The sequence below is a fragment of the Vanessa tameamea genome, chromosome 16 (assembly GCF_037043105.1).
Source record: "Vanessa tameamea isolate UH-Manoa-2023 chromosome 16, ilVanTame1 primary haplotype, whole genome shotgun sequence".
Taxonomy (NCBI): Eukaryota; Metazoa; Arthropoda; class Insecta; order Lepidoptera; family Nymphalidae; genus Vanessa; species Vanessa tameamea.
The window spans coordinates 10,137,817-10,158,077 of record NC_087324.1 but is presented as its reverse complement, the minus strand read 5'-3'; the positions used below and the strand labels follow the sequence as shown (position 1 = coordinate 10,158,077).

Below are 20,261 nucleotides of genomic sequence, written 5' to 3'. Positions count from 1 at the left end.
TTTTGGGAACTTAGTCGAATTACAATTAGGATTATAATGGTATTTTTATTTTATATTTTATACAAAAAAACATTATTTTTATAAATATTCTCTTCGCGAAGCAGACTTCGGGATATTACACTGATAATTTTATTCATACGAATTTAAAAAAATAACCTGTTCTTAATTTTTATATAATATAATGATATGTAACAAGAGAAAATTGGAAATAAGAGTAATTAGTAACAGATTTATTGAATTGAAAGTAATTGTAAATGTAATTATACATATATTATTTTTTCCTTTAATTTCAATAATCGTTATGGTCTGGTTCAACACTAGATATAATAGGCAGTTAAAAATTATGTCATATTTACAACATATAAAAAATAAAATTAGGATTTTGAAAATTAACTTTACTCTCAAGTCAATATGAAATATTTATGTTTAAGACACCTGGTAAAGATGAATATTTGAAGAAAATTTTATTTTTACTCAGTGTAATGTTATATACTGTTCTGCTGAGGACTGAGGGAAAACAAATAACTTGGCGGTAGGGCTTTGTGTAAGTCCGTCTGTGTGGTACAACCCACTCATCGCATATTCTATCGCCAAATAGTAATACTTAGTGTTGATTAGATGTGTTCCAGTTTGAAGGTTGAGCCAGTGTAACTACAGGCACAAGGGACAACATCTTAGCTCCCAAGGTCGCTGGCGCTTTGGTGTGATATAAGGAACGGTTATTATTTCTTACAGCGTCAATTTGTATGGGCGGTGGTGACCATTTACCATCAGGTGGCCAATTTGCCCGTCCTATTACTACTCATTACATTAAATAAAAAACCATAGCAATTAATAAACGTTTCAGAAGTAAGAGTATTTTAAACTATTAACTTAAAAATATTATAGACCTTGTTACCTAGAAGTATGTTGATAAGTGTCCACTCGTAGTTGAACGTGAGCTCTGCGGGTTAAGATGACAAAAAAGAAACGTCGAAAGTATTATAGGTAAATAGAAGTCGCGTCACGTAATTAGGAATTGTAATTTTTCGCTAGTCAATATAATGTAACTGTTAGTTTTACTGTTTTTAACATTAATCTATTGTTATAGTTCGTCGACTTGTGCTAATTACCTCCTGAACCCCGTAACCTTATATGTAATTAGAATACGTAAAAAAATATTCTTTTGAAAATTTCCATTCATAAATATTTATACGGAATACTCTAGCTAAGTGGGCAGTGATATTGTAAAGGCCACAGCGGACTTCTACGTTTGTTTAATGCCTGGTTTATTTGAACCCAGATCCAGAAGTCCTTGGTTCAAACCTCGGTTCGGGTCAGTAACAAGTTATTGAATTTTTTGTCGTGAGCAGCCTAAATTCTGTAAGTTTGCAGTAATTTTTATGTAATGACTCGAAAAGTAAAGGAAGCAGTTCCTGTGCTCGAACTGTCTGGTCGTGTTTAATTTGCCGTCCCATCTGGTTATGAAGGAATAAAAAGTGCACTTTTATATAGAAACGCACATATAAACATGGGTACACTTGCTCGCAGGACTTTGCGTAAGCCCGTCTGTGTAGGCAACACGCACTCATCTTCTGCCCCCAGATTCGTTAGTGTAAGTAAGATGTTACTTCCCAAGGTGGGTTGCTTGGTCTGTTGGCGGTGTAAGCAATATTTAATATTTCCTACAGCTCCATTGTCTATGGAAGATGGTGTTACTACTTATCATCAGATAGCATTTGTCCAATGCTCACATTCCGTCCGCCTACATACCATATTTTTATTAAAAAAAAACCGACGCAGTTGGCAAGTTCTTTATCGCCAAACATCAATATGAAAATAGAAACAGTGATATTGCGTTTAGAAAATAATAGTCTTGCCTTTATTATTCTTTACGAATCGGTGGTTGATATTTGTCAGCCAATAAAAAGATTTTGATTTCGAACAACGTAACTTCTTTGTCATGTTTTAAGTACCTCCATGTATGTAATACAGGGAACAAATACAAACTTAACACTTATGTTACTCGACTGCAGAGTCATTAACTCTAGTGACGTAATATTACAGTTTCTTTGCTCGATCTCGGAAAAGACTAAAATGCCTCTTGCTCAAGTAAAAAATATTTAAAATAACTTTTGCGTGCAAAAGGTTATTATAGAAATCAGCGTAAGTTCGTAGAAGGTAATCATACCTTAGTAACGAAACCGTCGCCTGACTATTTCTTTCTCGTATTGTAAAATGTAACCAATTATGTTTGACAAAAATAAGACCGGGTTTCTTTCGGAACTGGTAACTGTTTTTATTTTGATTATTAATAAGTTTGTGTAATAGTCTAAGATCCGGCTGCAGAATCAGTGTACCCATCGAGTGTTTGCTAAAAACCAAATTTTTACACATATTTATGATTAGGAGAATTTATATCTACCAGGTTGCCTATCAAAATGTGGCCGCTAATATTTTTAATTAAATTATTAATAATTCTTATTCTGTCAAAAATTTCATTGACTTGTTTTTTCAATAAAATGTCGTCCACTTTACGGCAACACCTATAATGACTGAAAAATCATGGTTGCCGTTGCGCATCTGGCCGCACCTCTTCGCAGCAAACACTCGATGGTTACACTGATTCTGCAGCTGGATCTCGTACTATAATGCTTACAATATTTTAGACGATTTGACTAATTTCTTCAACTGTCATATATATGCTCCTTTGGTCAAACATTATTCTAGAGTTCACTATAAATTATAATTTCATAATAGTAATTGCATAATAATAGAAGCAACAAAAATGTATCTTATAATAATTCTCTTATCACAACGCACAGATGAGTTATCGCAAAAAAAAAAAACAAAATACAACCCTTTTTTCAAGATGACGGCGAACGCAGATAGGAAGTCGAGGTCGACAATTTCAAGTTAAGCTTTTCTAAGCCCTCACAAAATCCAAAGATCGGCCTTGTCGGTTAATTTGCCTTTCCAAATGTATATAATGACTGGACTAAAATATAATATACTTTAATAATGGGTAAAACATGAAATAGAAAAGCCTAGTGATATTTCCTGTAATTTAACATTAGAAAATGGCGTGTAGTACATACGTCTTACATAGTTCATACCAGACACTGCAACTCAATTTATTAAAACGTTCCAAAATTAAGTTTAGTTTTGGTACATTTAAATAACGATAAAGCTGGCACGTCTGACGGTACGGTTCTAAATGATTAAGACAAAAAATCATCAGTGTATAATTTTAAAATTTGAAATATTTGTCTAACAATATATTTACCTTAAGGAAAAGTAAACGGCTTGAGGAAATATTTACGTGTATTCAGATAAAGCCGTAGGAGTTATTGTATATGTATAAACTAATCGATCGCTTGTGTAATATTGTACTTTCCGATTAGGTAGTTACGTCTGATGATATATGAGCAACAGTATCTAATTATCCTTTAGGAGTTTTGGTATAATTAAATTTGGAAAACAACATTCTATATTCTTCTAAGACCGAGATGTCTATGACGACAGTCTACACTAAAATAATCCATGAACCAGTAAACAATAGAATGAATGTGTGAATGAATCAGCGAATGAAGGAATGTATTCTTAATTAAGATTTAAACAAACGGCTTTGTTCTCTTCCAAGCTGAGAATGGATGCCAGCTAATTGTACTTCGTAATCTAAGCAAGTTTGATAATAGTGAATAATGAGCTAAGTTAGGTTTAACGATTAGCTTGAAACCTAAAGTAAATTATAGTTCTATTCTCACGCGATTGTTTTTGTTGACACATTAGCTGATTGTACTTCAGCCAACTTTATTTTTTATTACATGCACATTTTTGTTTATGTAGATTTAAATTGTAAATGATTTTTACTTGAATGATTGAGCTGAACTTTTGATAATGCTAATGGAACAATAATGATTATTTTTAAATGTTTATTAATAATAAAAACTATCTGAAGGAGCTTAAATTTTAAGACATTTAGATAGATTTGTTTAGGTGTAAAGCTACGAGACGTAAATCTTAACCGATTCTGTGTTCAAACCCGGGGAAAACACCACGGAAATTATGTTAAGCACATAATATGTATTTATAATTCAATTCGTGCTCGGCTGTGAAGCAAAACATCCCGAAGAAACATGCACTTGGTGGATGAGGATCTGTTACTTGTATACGTTGCCAACCCGTGTTGGACCATTGTGGCGGAGTAAACGCCAAACCTTCTGCTCATAAGTGAGAAGAGGCCTTTGCCCAACTGTGGAACATTAACGGAGGATTACTTAAATATCTAGAGGCTAAGCTAATAGTTCGATTAAGTCCCAGTTGTATATTATTCAATAAGGTATTATAATGTTTCATAGTATAATCGAATTTTTCCTTATTGGCAGGTACTCCCTGGACGGCGCCGGAGGAGGCTTTGTGCCAGCCGCTCCTATTAACTGCAAGTTGTGCTTGGAGGACGCGACCCCGGACAAGATCACAATAATATCCGGCTGCGGCTGTACGTTCTGCACCAGGGTAAGCGTGTAGTTTTTTTAATAATTTTTTGTTGTAAGATTACAACGTTTAACTTATTTTTTATATAAAATTGGTTGATGAAATCGAAAATGGCCACCTATCATCATTGTCCTTAGACATTGGCAACTGGGAACTAACATATTATGTCCCTCGTTCGTGTTACACTGACTCACTCACCATTCAAACCAGAACACAACGACGCTTAGTATTGCTGCTTGGCAGTAGGATAAGTGATAAGTGGGTTGTATCTTCCCAGAAGGGCTAGCACAAAGGCCAACCCTCAAGAACTAGAAAAATCTCGTTATAACTTACCAGTTGATCTGTCACGCATACAAAAAAAAATCATATTGCCTTGTAGTATGAAGGTCTTAAAAATGCATTGGCATTTGGTATATGAGATTAAAAATGCCAATTGCAATAGCTCAAGACGGAATATACGTTTTATAAATATATTTTCTTTAAATTATGTTTTGATATGATCAGATAGCTCGGATTGAAATATGAATTTAATATTTACTTTAAAGAGAGTGGTTTTGCCGGAACGATATCGGTTTATTAAAATACTTTTGAATAAATACAATTTATTTGTAAGTATGAACAATAAAAAAAATCTTGATTTAAATCGCTCGTGTTGTTGGTGCAAAAAAGTGATTTAACTAATGAGTTTTTGCATACGTATGAGTATAAGATTATAATCGTTTATAATTCATTACTAAGTGATTTACACACAGTTCAGAACAAATATTTAACTCAAATTGGTGTTGTAAAAAGTCTAGATGTCAGCCGATAGCACAGTTAAAACACGTACACCCGGACAAGCCTGATGATTTTTCATGTGCTCAATTTGGGTTTATAGTTCATCTCGTGTTCGGTGATAAAGGAAAACATTGTGAGATTTCGACATGTTTCGTATGTGAATCTGCCACATGTGTATCCACCAACCCGCATTCTAGCAGCGTGGTGGGGTAAACCCAAATCTTTTCGAATGGAATAAGAGATGTTACTAATAAGTGTCATTGGACGTTTTTAGGGTTCCGTAGCCGAATGGCAAAAAACGGAACCCTTATAGATTCGTCATGTCTGTCTGTCTGTCCGTCCGTATGTCACAGGCACTTTTTTCTCCTAAACACGGTTATGTGTTATCTTTCAATTTTGATAGAGAAAGAACAATACAGTCTTGTTTTGAAGGTACGCGTTGATTTTGTGATTACCTTTAAACTTAATCGGATTGAGGTGTACGTAATCATAATGAAGAGATTCAGATGAAATAATATCGAGTACGTATTAAATAATACTGCCAACTTAATTATATCGAGGGTCGTTTTTGTTTTTATATATATATAAGACTCAAAATAGAATAAATAATCGAAGTGATATAATTAAAAAAAAAAGGTTTCATGTTCTAAATTTAAATAAAGAAACATGCGGTCTTTTTTTTTTAAGTTCACTGGTAAAGCATAATGATTGCGTAAACACAATTACCTCCTCGAACGTCTACTATTCCTAATTATAAACCCATAATATCAAGTAGGATGCAAATTTCTACGTAGTTAAACCTCATTATATATTATTCGAACAATTTAAACAAATTTAATTAAGCATGCCTTTATTATTTTAATTAGTGGACGAGGATGTATCGTTTTAATTTATGAGTTACGTATGATTAATAAAAACAGTTTATTTCATATTAATTGAGTACTCACAGATTATAATTTAATCGCAGATTTCATGTGAAATATCCACAAGAACATATTTTACGTGATCATTTTGTTATCTTTATCTAAATAATATATTTGAACTGAATTTAGAAACACTATAGATTTGGCATTCGCTTTGGTAAACTTTTTCAAAGTAACATACCAGTATTATTAGTTTTTTGAATTTAGAATAAATTAATTGAAAAATATAATAATAGTACATTTATTTACATATATTAATATGACGAGTTCTGTCTCAGAGAGACCGGCTTCAGGTCGAAGACCCGACGGGAATAAATATAGAATATTAACCTAGAACTTGAGTCCGCGGCCGTTGCGAGGCTGGTCTAGATTATGTTGAGTTGACTAAGTTTATCTACGCTTTGATGGATATTGGTACTATTTCATTTGTATATATTTTTCGTTATTTGAGACTGGAAGGCTAACAAGCCAGTGTGCCCAACCTTTGAAGACTACATACGTTGTGACCTTCGCCCATATTGACACCGGAAGTAGAAATCACTCCTTACATGACCCTCCGTCAAGACCATAAGGTGTTCATTTGTCTGTAATATTACCTCCTAACGGGAATACATGGAATTACCAATAACCCTGTAACCCTGTGTAATAAGTACATACGACCGAGTTGTCGGATACATTATCATCTAAAGACGGTTTTGATGTTCAAAATTGATTATACAAAAATTCTTGAGAAAATATGTTTTGATAATACTATCACGGAGATCAAATAAAAGATGCACTACAAACATATTTCTGATAGAAGTATGTGGAAAATAATAAATTAATTTGAATAATTATTAAATACTTAGTTATTTTAGCACTGCTTGATGATGCTTCAGCGGTGCTTTTAAGTTCAATCATCCAAATATTTACCATTAGGCATAAGATCTACCAGGATTCCATAACGAACTAGGAGCTCGTTAAATTAATTAATAATTCCCACAATACAATCAGAAATAGTCGTACAAAAACGAGACGATCCACACTGCTCTAGCTATATAGGAGAATTATTTTTGAAACAGGAACACATACAGTAATTTGGGATTTAATAAAATTTTATTATCTGTGGGTGTGATGGATTTCACGTTTAGTTCGTCATACTTGAACTAAATATGCTTAGATTTTATTACTCGTATAACCCATTGGCCTCGTCTAAAAATACGCTTTTAATATGATTGAATTTAAATTTATCTAGTTTCGCAAGGGATACAGTTTGTATGCGTGGTTGTGCGGATGACTATAAGATTTAGGAGCGTCAGCAATCGTCGGGAATTCAAGATTAAATCATAATTAAACTCTGTCACATGTGTTTCCTCTAATGCCTATTGGTGGGCTAAGCTCCAAATCTTCCTTGCAAGAGGAGAATCGGATTTGCCCAGCGGTATGACATATTTGAAAATATGGAGTCGCCACTTTTCCGATTCGGATTGGTGTTTTTGTTCGCCGCATAGAACTATCATTCTGTGTATCTATAAATACAAAATCAATGACGGTTGCCCGAATTGAAGATTCAAAAGCTCCGATCACAGGACCATAATATATCGTGTCGTTTAATTATTAAATTTTTTACATACATTAACAGCCTGTAAATTTCCCACTGCTGGGCTAAGGCCTCCTCTCCCTTTGAGGAAAAGGTTTGGAGCATATTCCACCACGCTGCTCCAATGCGGGATGGTGGAATACACATGTGGCAGAATTTCGTTGAAATTAGACATATGCAGGTTTCCTCACGATGTTTTCCTTCACCGCTGAGCACGAGACGAGTTATAAACACAAATTAAGCACATGAAAATTCAGTGGTACTTGCCTGGGTTTGAACCCGAAATCATCAGTTAAGATGGACGCGTTCTAACCACTGGGCCATCTCGACTCGTTTAATTATTATAATTCGTAAATTGTAAATTTCTCTAAATTACTTATTGTAATAGTCTCTTCTTGTGCACATATTTGAATAAATAGCTATGCTATTTATGAGCTACGTACATTATCTAAACGAGCCTGCTTGGCGACGTGGTCTCGAGTTGTTTACTGTTAGATTGTTCCAGAAATATATTTCAAGTGCAGTATTGATAACAGCGGTCTCGTGTGTCTTGTGTTTATACGAAATTTTCACACATACAACCCCTCGATATAAACACTTCTGTTAACAATAAGTAAACAGCAGCTGTAATGTTTATTTTGGAGAGTTCAATTTTAAAAAAGTTTTCGTTTGACATGTGCTGCTTTTAATATTTAAATATGTTTTAGTATGTCGTGCATTTTATGATAGCTAGTACATATAGTTGGTGGTAGGGCTTTGCGCAATCTCGTCCGGGGAGTAACTACATACTCACCGCTTGTTCTACCGTCAAATACCATTTAAAATAGAACACAACAAATACTTGGTAAGTGAGTGGTCAAAGGAGATATAACATATTCGTTCCCAACGTACGTTGCGAATTGTACATGTAAATGATGATCAACGTCAATGACGACGTTTAATGTAAAAATGCCACGAAAATTATTAGAAATGTGGCTGAATCTATTGTAGTTAAAGTCCTTAAACCTTTACCTACGGAATGATTTTGTTAAGAGATTTGTTGATATACGAATTCTAAGAAAATCCGCAGTGATAACTAATTGAAAACAGCAATATGAAGTTCGGTGAACATGTTGGCTACCATTACAAGCGAATAATACGATTCTTTACAATCATTTATATAGTTTTAAATTGTACAGTTAAAACAAAACAGCGCTAGACTTTGAAATAACTGTATTATTTACGATTTGAAAATGTATAATCATAACAAATATTTTAATTATACTTGGCAATAAATGATCAAGATACTCGTAATTAAAAATTCAAATTACGACACTATAATTGTGCATATATTACGAGCACTAAACACACAAGCACTAAATTACTGTGATTAAATATAAATCTGACTTAAGCACTATAATAAGATCGTATATAAAGGGTATCTCTGATAGAGATGGCTATTAAGATTTCGTATATACACATTTTGTTATATTTTTAATTACACCGTCATAAATACTGTTAGTGTATGTATTATTAGATATTTAATTTCCTTAAAAATATATTTTATAAATTTTGATCATAAAATTTATTTACAATAATACAAAAAATCACTTTTATTCTCGAATGTGGCCAAGACTGTGACCATTCAGACACATTAAGTCTGAATGGTATTTAAATTTAAAAATCATCTTAGATATCGCGCTACGTAATACGGACATGCATCTGACTCACGGCTGAGGTGCACGCTGATTGGCCAAAATCTCGTGTGTTCTGGAATGTTTATCTATTCTACCATGCATTATTATTTCAATAAAAGCCCGAAAATATTCCATTATAAGACGAAATCTTCTACTTCTTGCAAAGAAAATATTTTGAGGAAGTCCAATACGAGTAGGTATCGGTTTCTTTATGATGTTTTCGTTGACAAGGTCAATTTAATTCAGGTTAAGCAAATGAAACTCAATAGTGCTTGTATACATTTTTTTAATCATATTAGTAGGCGTACGTGTAAATTGGCCACCTGTCAATAGTCACAACCACTCATAGATATTTTCGTTGTAAAAATATGAATAATTTCTATAATCGCCAATGCCACCAACCGTGGGAACTAAGATGTTATGCGTGAACTTGTGTCTGAAGTTACACTGGCTCATCCACCCTTAAAACTGCAACGATACTAAGTATTTTTGTTTGGCGGTAGAATATCTGATGAGTGGTGGTAACTTGTACAGAGCCCTACCACCGAGTACATTTTCGTTGTAATCCCGTCTGTATCGTTGATCGCGCTGTTTTCGTTTAAAAACCGGTTGTTACCAGCTTGTTCGGCCATGTTCTAACCGCTGGGGTTATCTCGATGAAGCTATGCGCTCCAGTAATTACACATGCGATTTTATTTACGAATAAATTCACTTACGTATTCGAAAAGTTCACGATCGAACGCTCCTTGGAATTGGACGTAACTTTTATATAGCTTGCTCAATAAAAGTTTCTTACATTGACGTTATTGTGACATTCGAGACGTAGACAAGTTTAAAGTTACGGCTTTGGCACCGTGAAGTTATGAAAAGTTCACTCGAGCAAAATTCATTCATTCTATAAATTATTTTATACACATTGGTCGATATTGCCTGAGATAATATTTAAAAGTAATTCCTGCATAAAATTTGAAGCTTCATACTTTTACTGGGTAATGCTTGTGGATCCTATTCATAAAACGATTCGCTGAGTTCACGGATCGTAAAGTTATCCACGACTATGTAAGTCAGGAGCTACCGAGGCCTTGCTAATTACAGAAGGCATTAGGCAAGGATTAAAAACGGGTATTTCAATAGACAATTTTAGTATCCGTAAGTCATATATATATTTTTATAATGCGAGATGTAACTTTATTTGGATTTTACCCGTCGGTAGTTTCACCCGCTTTGAATTTAGACTATTGTATTATGTGTAGGATGACAAACGTATTTTTTTTTTTATATTTACAAAAACAGACAAAGAGCTCCTGTTTAGTTATAATATGCAAGACTTTTAACCCATGGCATTTCTATATTAAATGTTGTTCGATGTACCAATTTTATAATAATTTTTAATAATTCGTATACTTATTTTATTTTAACGATCTAAAATTATATGTTCGATAATTATTCAATTATATTTATGATAATCTCGAGAACTTCATTAATTTAATTTTAATTTATATGTTGATTGCGTACTGCGCGTTGTAAACAAAACGATCTCTTTAATTAAAAACATTTTGTTTTGTCATAAATTAAAAAAAAAATGCAATATCATATAACATCAATAAAATCTGTATTGCTGTTTATGTCTAGTCACAGGGCTATCACAAATAATCTATTTAAAAGTTATCATCTTTAAATTAAAGTGAAAACTTAAAACCTTATTTTTTTTTGTGAGGTTGAAGGGCGAATGGTCTCCATCTCCTATAAACACCGACTCACTCACCTTTCAAACCGGAACAAAACAATATTAAGTATTAAGTATTACTGCTTGGTGGTAAAACATATGAAGAATGGGAGGCACCTAGCCAGACGGCGCAAAGCTCTATCACCAAGTAAATTTTCCAAAAGTACCATTTTGCGCATAAGTGTGTATCTGAGAGTCGAGATGGCCCAGTGGTTAGAACGCGTGCATCTTAACCGATGATTTCGGGTTCATACCCAGGCAGGCACCACTAAATTTTCATGTGCTTAATTTGTGTTTATAATTCATCGCGTGAAGGAAAACATCGTGAGGAAACCTGCATGTGGCTAATTTCAACGCTATTCTGCCACATGTGTATTCCACCAACCCGCATTGGAGCAGCGTGGTGGAATATGCTCCAAACCTTCTCCTCGAAGGGAGAGGAGGCCTTTAACCCAGCAGTGGGAAATTTACAGGCTGCTAATGTAAAATGTAATGTGTATCTGCTTTTCCACTGACGATACATACATGCTCCCCTTAGACAAGTCTCACGTTTACAAATCGAACATCGTTTTATTTAAATCATTCAAGACTTGTCGATGCTAATCAATTAATTGATGTTAATTTATAATGTTAGTGCTCTATCTATTCCGTGATCAATTATTTGTGTTCCTATGAACGTGCTTCACAACTAAATAACCATATTTAGATATGATTTAACGTCCGTGCTAGCGGCTAACACGTTTAATGTTGAGCGAGAAAGTTACATTTTCATTTCATATATACAGGAGAATATATAATATTAATTTATATATGTTTCGAAATACTACAATTCATGCTAGCTCAGAAGTCAGGACTGTATTAATATGTTAAATGAGGTTCACAATAAAGTTGTTATTATTATTATTTCCAAATATTTTTTATTAATGAAAGGGATTTGGTTGTTTAATATATTATTAGGTTATATATATATACATAAATGTAAAACATTATATATATAAATATAAAATAAGTTATAGTTTCGTTGTTTTTCGTCGTCCGTTCTGAGTTGTGTTTCGCTTTTATTTATATATAGATTTATTCAATAAATTTAAATATCAATAATGTGTTCGGTGGAACTTCATGTTCCAAGATATAAGTAAATTAATAATAAAACTTGTGTACATATTATTCATCATTTATCGATAAATATTATTTATGCAATGACCATCATAATTTTTATTTATTCATTTAATATTCAAAAGATATGTTATTGCAAAGGATGGCGTCGAATTCTCTAACTCATTTTTTTATCATTTGTATTTTGATTGCAGTGGTAGATTTACTTAACGTTTAAGTACCGACGTGCATTTTTTGTAACGTTAGTACCGAGGCTGCGTATATAATATCAATTTTTTTAAAGAAAAGTTGGAGTTGAATATTTGTCCTTGCATTTTGATGAAAAATAAAAAGTTTTTACAAAAAATAAGTATAGAAAGAAAATCAACTTAATTAAATATTTGAGTATAACATTATAATAATATTTGGCATAAATTTTGGGAAAAAATCAGACCATTCGATATAAAAAAAATCAAAACACTAAAAATACTCCTTGCAGAATAACAAAAAATAGTATTTGTCACTTACGACTAATATAACTCTTAGATAAAAAATAATGTAGGATAATAAACCTTCTGAAAAAAAAAACCACAGTTCAACTACTCGTTGAATTCTAAGTACAGTCAGGGAATACTTGTTTCGCGCACTACAAATAAACGTGTTTATTGCACGAATAGCATGTATTAGTCGATTTTTGTTTGATACCAGGTTGCCATGGAAGATGAGTCTTTTGTGTCTTGACTTCCTCAGCTTCATCTTCACGCATTTCTGGCTTACCAGAACCATGTACTTTTGCCCAGGTGGGCATAGTATCCTAGTGAACTTAGAATGAAATCATTCTAAGTTCACGCTCTAATACCAACTGTCGAGATATTTAAATGACGATTCAAAAGTGCTTGTAAAAGCCTACTTGAATAGAGTATATTTTGATTTGATTTGATTTGATTTGAGTAGTGGTTTTAAATTGTACTGTTTCTCTTACTAGCATGCTCTTACACTACAATGCAATATCAAACCGCTGATACTATGTAGACACCTATGACCAAAGGTAGTCTGAAAGAGATCGCATTCCTATCGTATCTGTAAGCGCATGCTTGTTTAAATTGAAAATACTGCTTCAAATAAACGGGAACATAAATATTTTTCAACAAGACCAGTTTACAACGCTTATGAATTTCACTTCTTCCAAATAAAATAACCATATATCCTCTCGGTTTACAATCAAAATTCACATTCCAATGTCAAATTCAAAAATATCCCTTTTTACATTTATGTAATTCTATGATTGAATATGACTCGGCTGGGACTTGTACAACCTTCTGTTCAGTAAAACTATACAAATCTGTTAATAAAATTATTTAATAATAAAAGACAATATGTATATGTTGCCGTAAAATTGTAAATACTGTTAGATTATAATCTATCTCGTGAGATTGTGAACCGTAACATACTGCTTACAATTTTATGCATTATTTTTCGGTAGATAATCTATCGAAAATTATGAACACTAACTTAACGTAACCGAAATATCATAAACTGTCGAAGTTTTTGACGTTTTATTTTGAGTTAAATCACCGTTCACAATATTTCGGCAGTTTACAATCTCGCGAGATAGATCTAACGGTACAATCTAACGGTATTTACAATTCTACGGTTATATATTATGTTGATGATATTTATATATTGAAACAAATTAACAATATGATGGAAATAATCGTCTTAACAGAACGAATTAAATATGTCTTACTTTGATTTAAGTTCGTCTAGTGCTACGATTTAAGGTAGAATATAAACAGTTTGCACTTTATACTAGTTCCGTTTAAGTGGACTGTTGATAAATATCGTGGAATTGTAGTAAACTGCACTTGACCCGAGTCAGTCACCCGTGGCCGTGATCGTCTAGTGGTTAGGACTCTACGTCGAGTCAGTCACCCGTGATATCGAAGGGTCAAATCGTTAATATCCCAGAAACTAGATATTTGTTATGGCCTAAACGTTGACAGACTTCTTATGCTCTGTATGTTTTTATGACGACAGAATTATAGCTGATCGGGATCGGTACACCAGGGGTAGGGCTCTTGTGCAAGCCCGCCTCGCTAGTTACCATACATACACCTTTAAAGAGGTCTCACTTTGAATGTTACCCACATTAGATATTAATTTTATGTGATATGTTAATGGTGTAACTTTTCAAATAAATAAATACATTAATCGCATGTTCTATTGCTGTAATATGCATAAGTGAAATAAATTTTCAGTTCGCAAGTTTGATGGCGCTGTTCCGATATAAGGGGTAGTCAATATTTCTTAGTGTCAATGTTTATATGCAGCGCAGGCTTCCACTTACAATCAGGTGGCCCATTCAGGTATCAGTCTGCCGAAACTGTAAAGTTTAACCTTTACAAGTTTAAACTTGTTCTAACAAAGTCTACGATGCGATTTTTTTTTAATTTATTGTCTTAATTTGATGATATTTTTTTTTGAAAATATACACTTGAATGCATTAATGAAAAGCCACGACGAAGTCGAGTATTCCTATATAATTTATTCATTTTGACAAAATTAATAGCCTTAACTCCGATTATTATTTGAGCGAGTATCATATTTAATAATAATATTTTATATTTTTTTAAATCGATAAATGCGAAGGTTTCTAAATATCAGTATATTTCCATGACCAAAGAATTGCGCTTTGGCTCCGTATTAAAACATCGCTCTCAGATATACCTACATAAGAGTAAATAAAAATACATAGATATTTTTAAATTGATATTCATTCTGAGTACACACAAAAATTCTTGAAAATAGTTTCCTTAAAAGCTTTGTAAAAATACTGTTTTTTCATGTGGATTACTATTATTTTTTTTAACAAAACATATCAGTCTCCTATACAAATTCAAGTAAGTCGTCTATTACATGAAGCAACATCTGATTCCAATGACAGCAGAAGTAAAAATAAATAAACAACTATGATCTTGAAATGGCATTACATCATTGGTCAAAATTAAAAATCATCTGCTGTATTCACCGTGCATTCGTGGAAATTTGAATGTCGGCGAAGTTGGCATCACAACTTTGCTAGTAAAATTAAAGTATTAAATGAGTAGTTGTGTGCAATAGTTATGTATGTAGATAAATAAATATTAATTAAGAACTGTTTCTACAGTACTATATACATATACATATATATACATTGACGAATCCCATGGAATATATAAATCTAGGGTTTTGTGGTTTTTACTCCATCCATTTTAGTATAGCATACAAGCACTAACGGTACTGAATGTGGAAACCATTAAAGCCTGTAGTAATGTTAACAGTTATTAATATAAATATAATTATATAAATATTAGTTAAAATGACGCCATTATAAATTATAAGAAATACAACTGGTGAACTGGTTTAAAATTAATTTGCTAAGTTTGACCCACACAAACTATTTAGTTATAGCATGTACCTATAAAAGTTTCGAGGGATATAGTACCATTATGTTGCTCGAAGCAAAAAGCGGGACAAGGCACAGGAGTGTAGGACTGACTTCAACTTCGAGACTGTACTTTGAGAAGTTTTTGACAGAAAAACCCAATAATTTTTTTCGTTGATGTGGTCTGCGGCGTTATATGCTAGCCAATAGAGCAACTGTTGAAAAGTAGAGTCAGTCGACACATGAACTAGATATTGAAACTAGCGCTATCACCGGTCTAGAGGTCAAAGTGACCGTTTCGAGGTGCATCGCTCGAGATCTGGGTCGTGTGCCTGTGCCGAGAGTAGCTTCGTGCCAGTTTACATGTTTTTGTTTATTATACATTAAGATATACGACCTGCCCTGTGATGTGAAAGTCAGGTTCAGTCCAGACTCCAGACAACCCTAACACGTTTGTGTATAACCTATATACAGAAGGTTGATAAATAATAATAATGTTTTTATACCTATGCCCTTTGTGGACATAATTTAATTTTTTTTTTTTCAAAAGGTTTTCACTCACCTGAGATACATAAATATATAACTATTTGGAATACAACTAGCCGAGTACTCGATGAGATGTCCCATGGGAAAAGACTGTGAGGTTTTTTACTTATAACTAAGAGTCCAATTTTACCCCCTTTAGGTGATGATTTTGATAAAGTTCCATAAGGAATTCCTGTGTAATTTTAACTTAATACCACCGGATAAGGCTATGCGTTGTGTCAGTCAGTCTGTTTAATATTCTATTAAGTAGATTTAAGTTGTAGTTACATATAAAAATAGATTAATAAGTAATGAATCGGAGTGATCTTTATTTGAATTTCATATAGGATTTTTCACTAAACATTTTCTTTGGCATTATGATGTGTATACCTTGTAAAGATGTGCTTCCTCGAACTGTATAGTTTTAATACAATATTTGGATAATCTTTGTTATTTAATTATTATTATTATTTTTGTATTATCTTAACATGACTTTGTTTAAAATTTAATTTTATTCCGAACAAAATTATCTTTAAATAAAGTTTTCTTTTTAAATAAATATATTTATATAAAAACTCAAACTTGTATAATGGTTTCTTCTATATAAAAGCTACGCCATATTAAGCATCAAAAAAGGCAAATACGTATTACCGTTTCGGTGGGCTAATGATATTGAATTAATTTTAAAAATAAACTCGGTACAACAACACGATGACATCATATTTATTAAAATATTTGTGTAATCATCACACGAACACATATTGAGTAACGTACGATAAAAAAATAATAGCGTGACACACGACATTTTGAAGACAAAATAAATTTAAATAAAAAAGCAGTTACGAAATGACCCTATGCAGGGCAAAGGTCACTCTCCTTTTATGTAAAGGATTTGGAACTTATCCTACCATGTTGCTCCAATGCATGTTTCATACGGACATCCGATTTATGCAGGTTTTCTCATAATATTTTTCTTCACAGATGAGTACGAATTAGAAACAAAAATTGAGCACATGAAAATTCAGTGTTGCCTGTCCAGGTCTGAACCCGCACTCTACGGTTAACATTGACGAGTACTAACCATTAAGTGAACTCGGATCTCGTTATTTTAGTGCTAAAGTCTATAACTATAAATTATTGTGACCACTTACTATTGGGAGGCCCATTTCTACATATGAATTACTGCTATAAAAAAACCGTATATTTGCAAAACGCGATACTGAATCCTTTGATATGAACAATATCTTATAAATTTGAAATATATGGAAGAAGATTAACTTCTACGTAGTTCTCTCATTAGGGTTGCAAACATCATTGGATTTGCTACAAAACTTTGTGATAAAATTATTGCCGTAATCCGAGTAACCTTGGAAATACTACGAGGAATTGTTACGATATTTACTAATACAATATTGATGATAATTAATCAACTAATTTATAGAGTATTATTAAAATTAATAAATATGCTTATAAAATAAATGATGCCTTATTTTTCGAGTTATACTCACGTCGTTTTAAAGAAGAGTAAAGTATTTTTTTTTAATTATATATGCGACATGTCCTATGATTGAATGCTGGTTACGTTACGCTCGTAGAAGAGGACGGTTTTTCGATTAAGTTACGTAAAGAAGTAGATTATGACTTTGTATAGAAGATATAATTTTTACGTCCATCTTATTGAGATGAGTGTGAGATCAATAATTGTTTCTTGTTCTTATTCAATGTGAAGCGATAAATTTAGCGACTTTATACTTAACAAAAGGTCTGGTACTGGATATTTGGTATATTTTATATAACATACAAGGCAGATTTATGGGCGAACAGATGTTAAGTCCGGCTACACACGACGCTGACTATTGCTAGAAAGCGATTTGACCAAGTAAAATACAGCTTTATCACAGATGCGATAATCACGTTGAATGTTATAATGTCATTAACGATCATAAAATAATTTGTCACTTTTATCATATGAAGCTACCTAAGTTTGAACTAATTGACTATTCGTCACATAATAACCGATCCCATTAGTTGTCTATGGAATCTAGTTTAATTACTTAATGTTCTATACATATATATATATATATATGATTATGATTAATCACGAAATCTCAGAAACTATACCATATACAAATTTGGCAGCTATATTCCTGATAGGGTGACATCCGCTAAGAACGGATTTTACGAAACTCCACCCCTAAGAGGATAAAACGGGGGCTGGAGATTTGTGTTTTATAAATTTCGCACGTTTAAAGCCGAAGGTTCAGTTAGTAAGAAAAAAATTTTCAAACCTTCTAAATATTTATACTAACAAATGAGATCTATTATACTAGTATATCGACATAAAACTTAACGGGAAGATGCAGCACGTAATGGAGTATGTTTTAGTATATAATACTATTATGTAAGTAAGTGCGCTTCGCAGTAAGACTCGCTTTAAATTTAGTCTTGACGTGAAAAGCGTGAATTTCATTATCTTGTGTAATTATAAAGCAGTCGATTGTATTAACTCCCGAATGAGAAGTGTCAGTGTGGGCCACGTCTTCGAAGAAGACGACAAGCCCGAAGTCCAGCGAAGATCTGCTGATGTTCAGTAAAAATATAAAATAAAGCGAAAATTTATAAAAATAAAATGTAAAAAATGGCACGGGCAACTGTGAGCCCGTGGATGTTGTAAATTAAATAAAAAAAATTAGTTAACAGATCATTGAAATATCTTCGAGTTCAAGGGACTTTCTTAGATTAGCGCAGTACCATCAACGTACAATATCTGGAGAGCGAGTCGTATCGGATAAGTGATTAAGTATGTAAATATCCCACAGCTGGCTTAACAGAATCACCATGCGGCTTAGTCATGTACGCTGATGAATTTTGTGAAGTTTTCTTAAACCAAAGAGCACGATACAAATATTCAGTGATGCTTGCCCTAACTGGAACTCCTAATCACCGGTTAAGATAAACATGTTTTAACCACTAGTCCATCACGGCTATTGTAATGAGAATTACTTAATGTAAAAAAATTAAACATTGCCGCTATGGAACATAAGCTAGTTTATATAATAAAAAAAGCTGTTGAAACGTAATCAGAACATGTCTGTGTTTTAAAGTGACAACTTTAAATTGTTGCTGGAAGCCGCACGCCCTTTTAATTTTCTTTTAAACGAGTTCTTGTTTACGTCGTAATCAAGATACATACATGAAACCACTAGATATGTGTATATTTAGTGTTTATATCCTACACTATATTGTAGTACATATATCCTACTCGCTGCCCATTCCGGCTTTACATTTGTAGAATAAGATTCTAAATAAAACGTTTATAAAGTAATACTTATAGTTTACGTAGTGCACGCCAGTAAAGCTCCCAGGCGGCATTCTCAACAATCACCGCCATATTTCAACAAATTTACACGAAAATAATGAATTAAACAATTAAACAACATTCGTTCGGTAGATTCCGAGTTTATCGCGACAAAACAGACAAGACAACAAATACGGCAGACTCTATATTATATCATACACTGGTTTTATATTACTCGGTAAAAGATCTTAATGTAATTAGTGTATTAATTTAAAAAATATATATATTATTATTATAAAACAGAGCTCGATTAAAAAATGAACTAAAAATGATTTAATGTGCGTATAAAGTTTTATAATGTAAATAATATTGATGCTATTTATTATCACTGTAAGGATTTTAAGGTGAAGGCTAGTGCTAATTTAACTTGGAATTCTTTTTATTATTCTTAGATATATATCAAATTTGTCTGCCTTGCCGCAGTCTGCGTCGACCGGAACAGACGGGATAGAGGCCGAGGCTAATGATGATGAATATAGTGTTTACATTATCACCTTACTAATGTACAAGTGTCCCATCACGGATGTCTTGGTGATCACTTGATCCGGGGGAATAAAAAAAAGTCTCACAAAACATACAGTTAATTTTTTTTTCTAAGTTATATCGAGATCTGAGTTGGGCGAGCTAAAGGCGAATGTATGGGACAAGAAGTCACCTGGCAGCCAGGTACCTTCCGTCCTGTACCTGTACCTACGTCACGTC

General features: G+C 32.9%; 1 protein-coding gene across 2 annotated transcripts in view; it reads left to right on the top strand.

The window, feature by feature from the left end:
- LOC113395501 (probable E3 ubiquitin-protein ligase RNF144A) overlaps nucleotides 1-20,261 on the top strand; it is a 135,200-nt gene that overhangs the window by 60,337 nt on the left and 54,602 nt on the right. For both annotated transcript variants that reach the window (XM_026633091.2, XM_064217346.1), the window contains one exon: nucleotides 4,368-4,497. In XM_026633091.2, coding sequence (XP_026488876.1) covers nucleotides 4,368-4,497 — 130 coding nt within the window. The remainder of the gene's footprint in view (nucleotides 1-4,367; nucleotides 4,498-20,261) is intronic.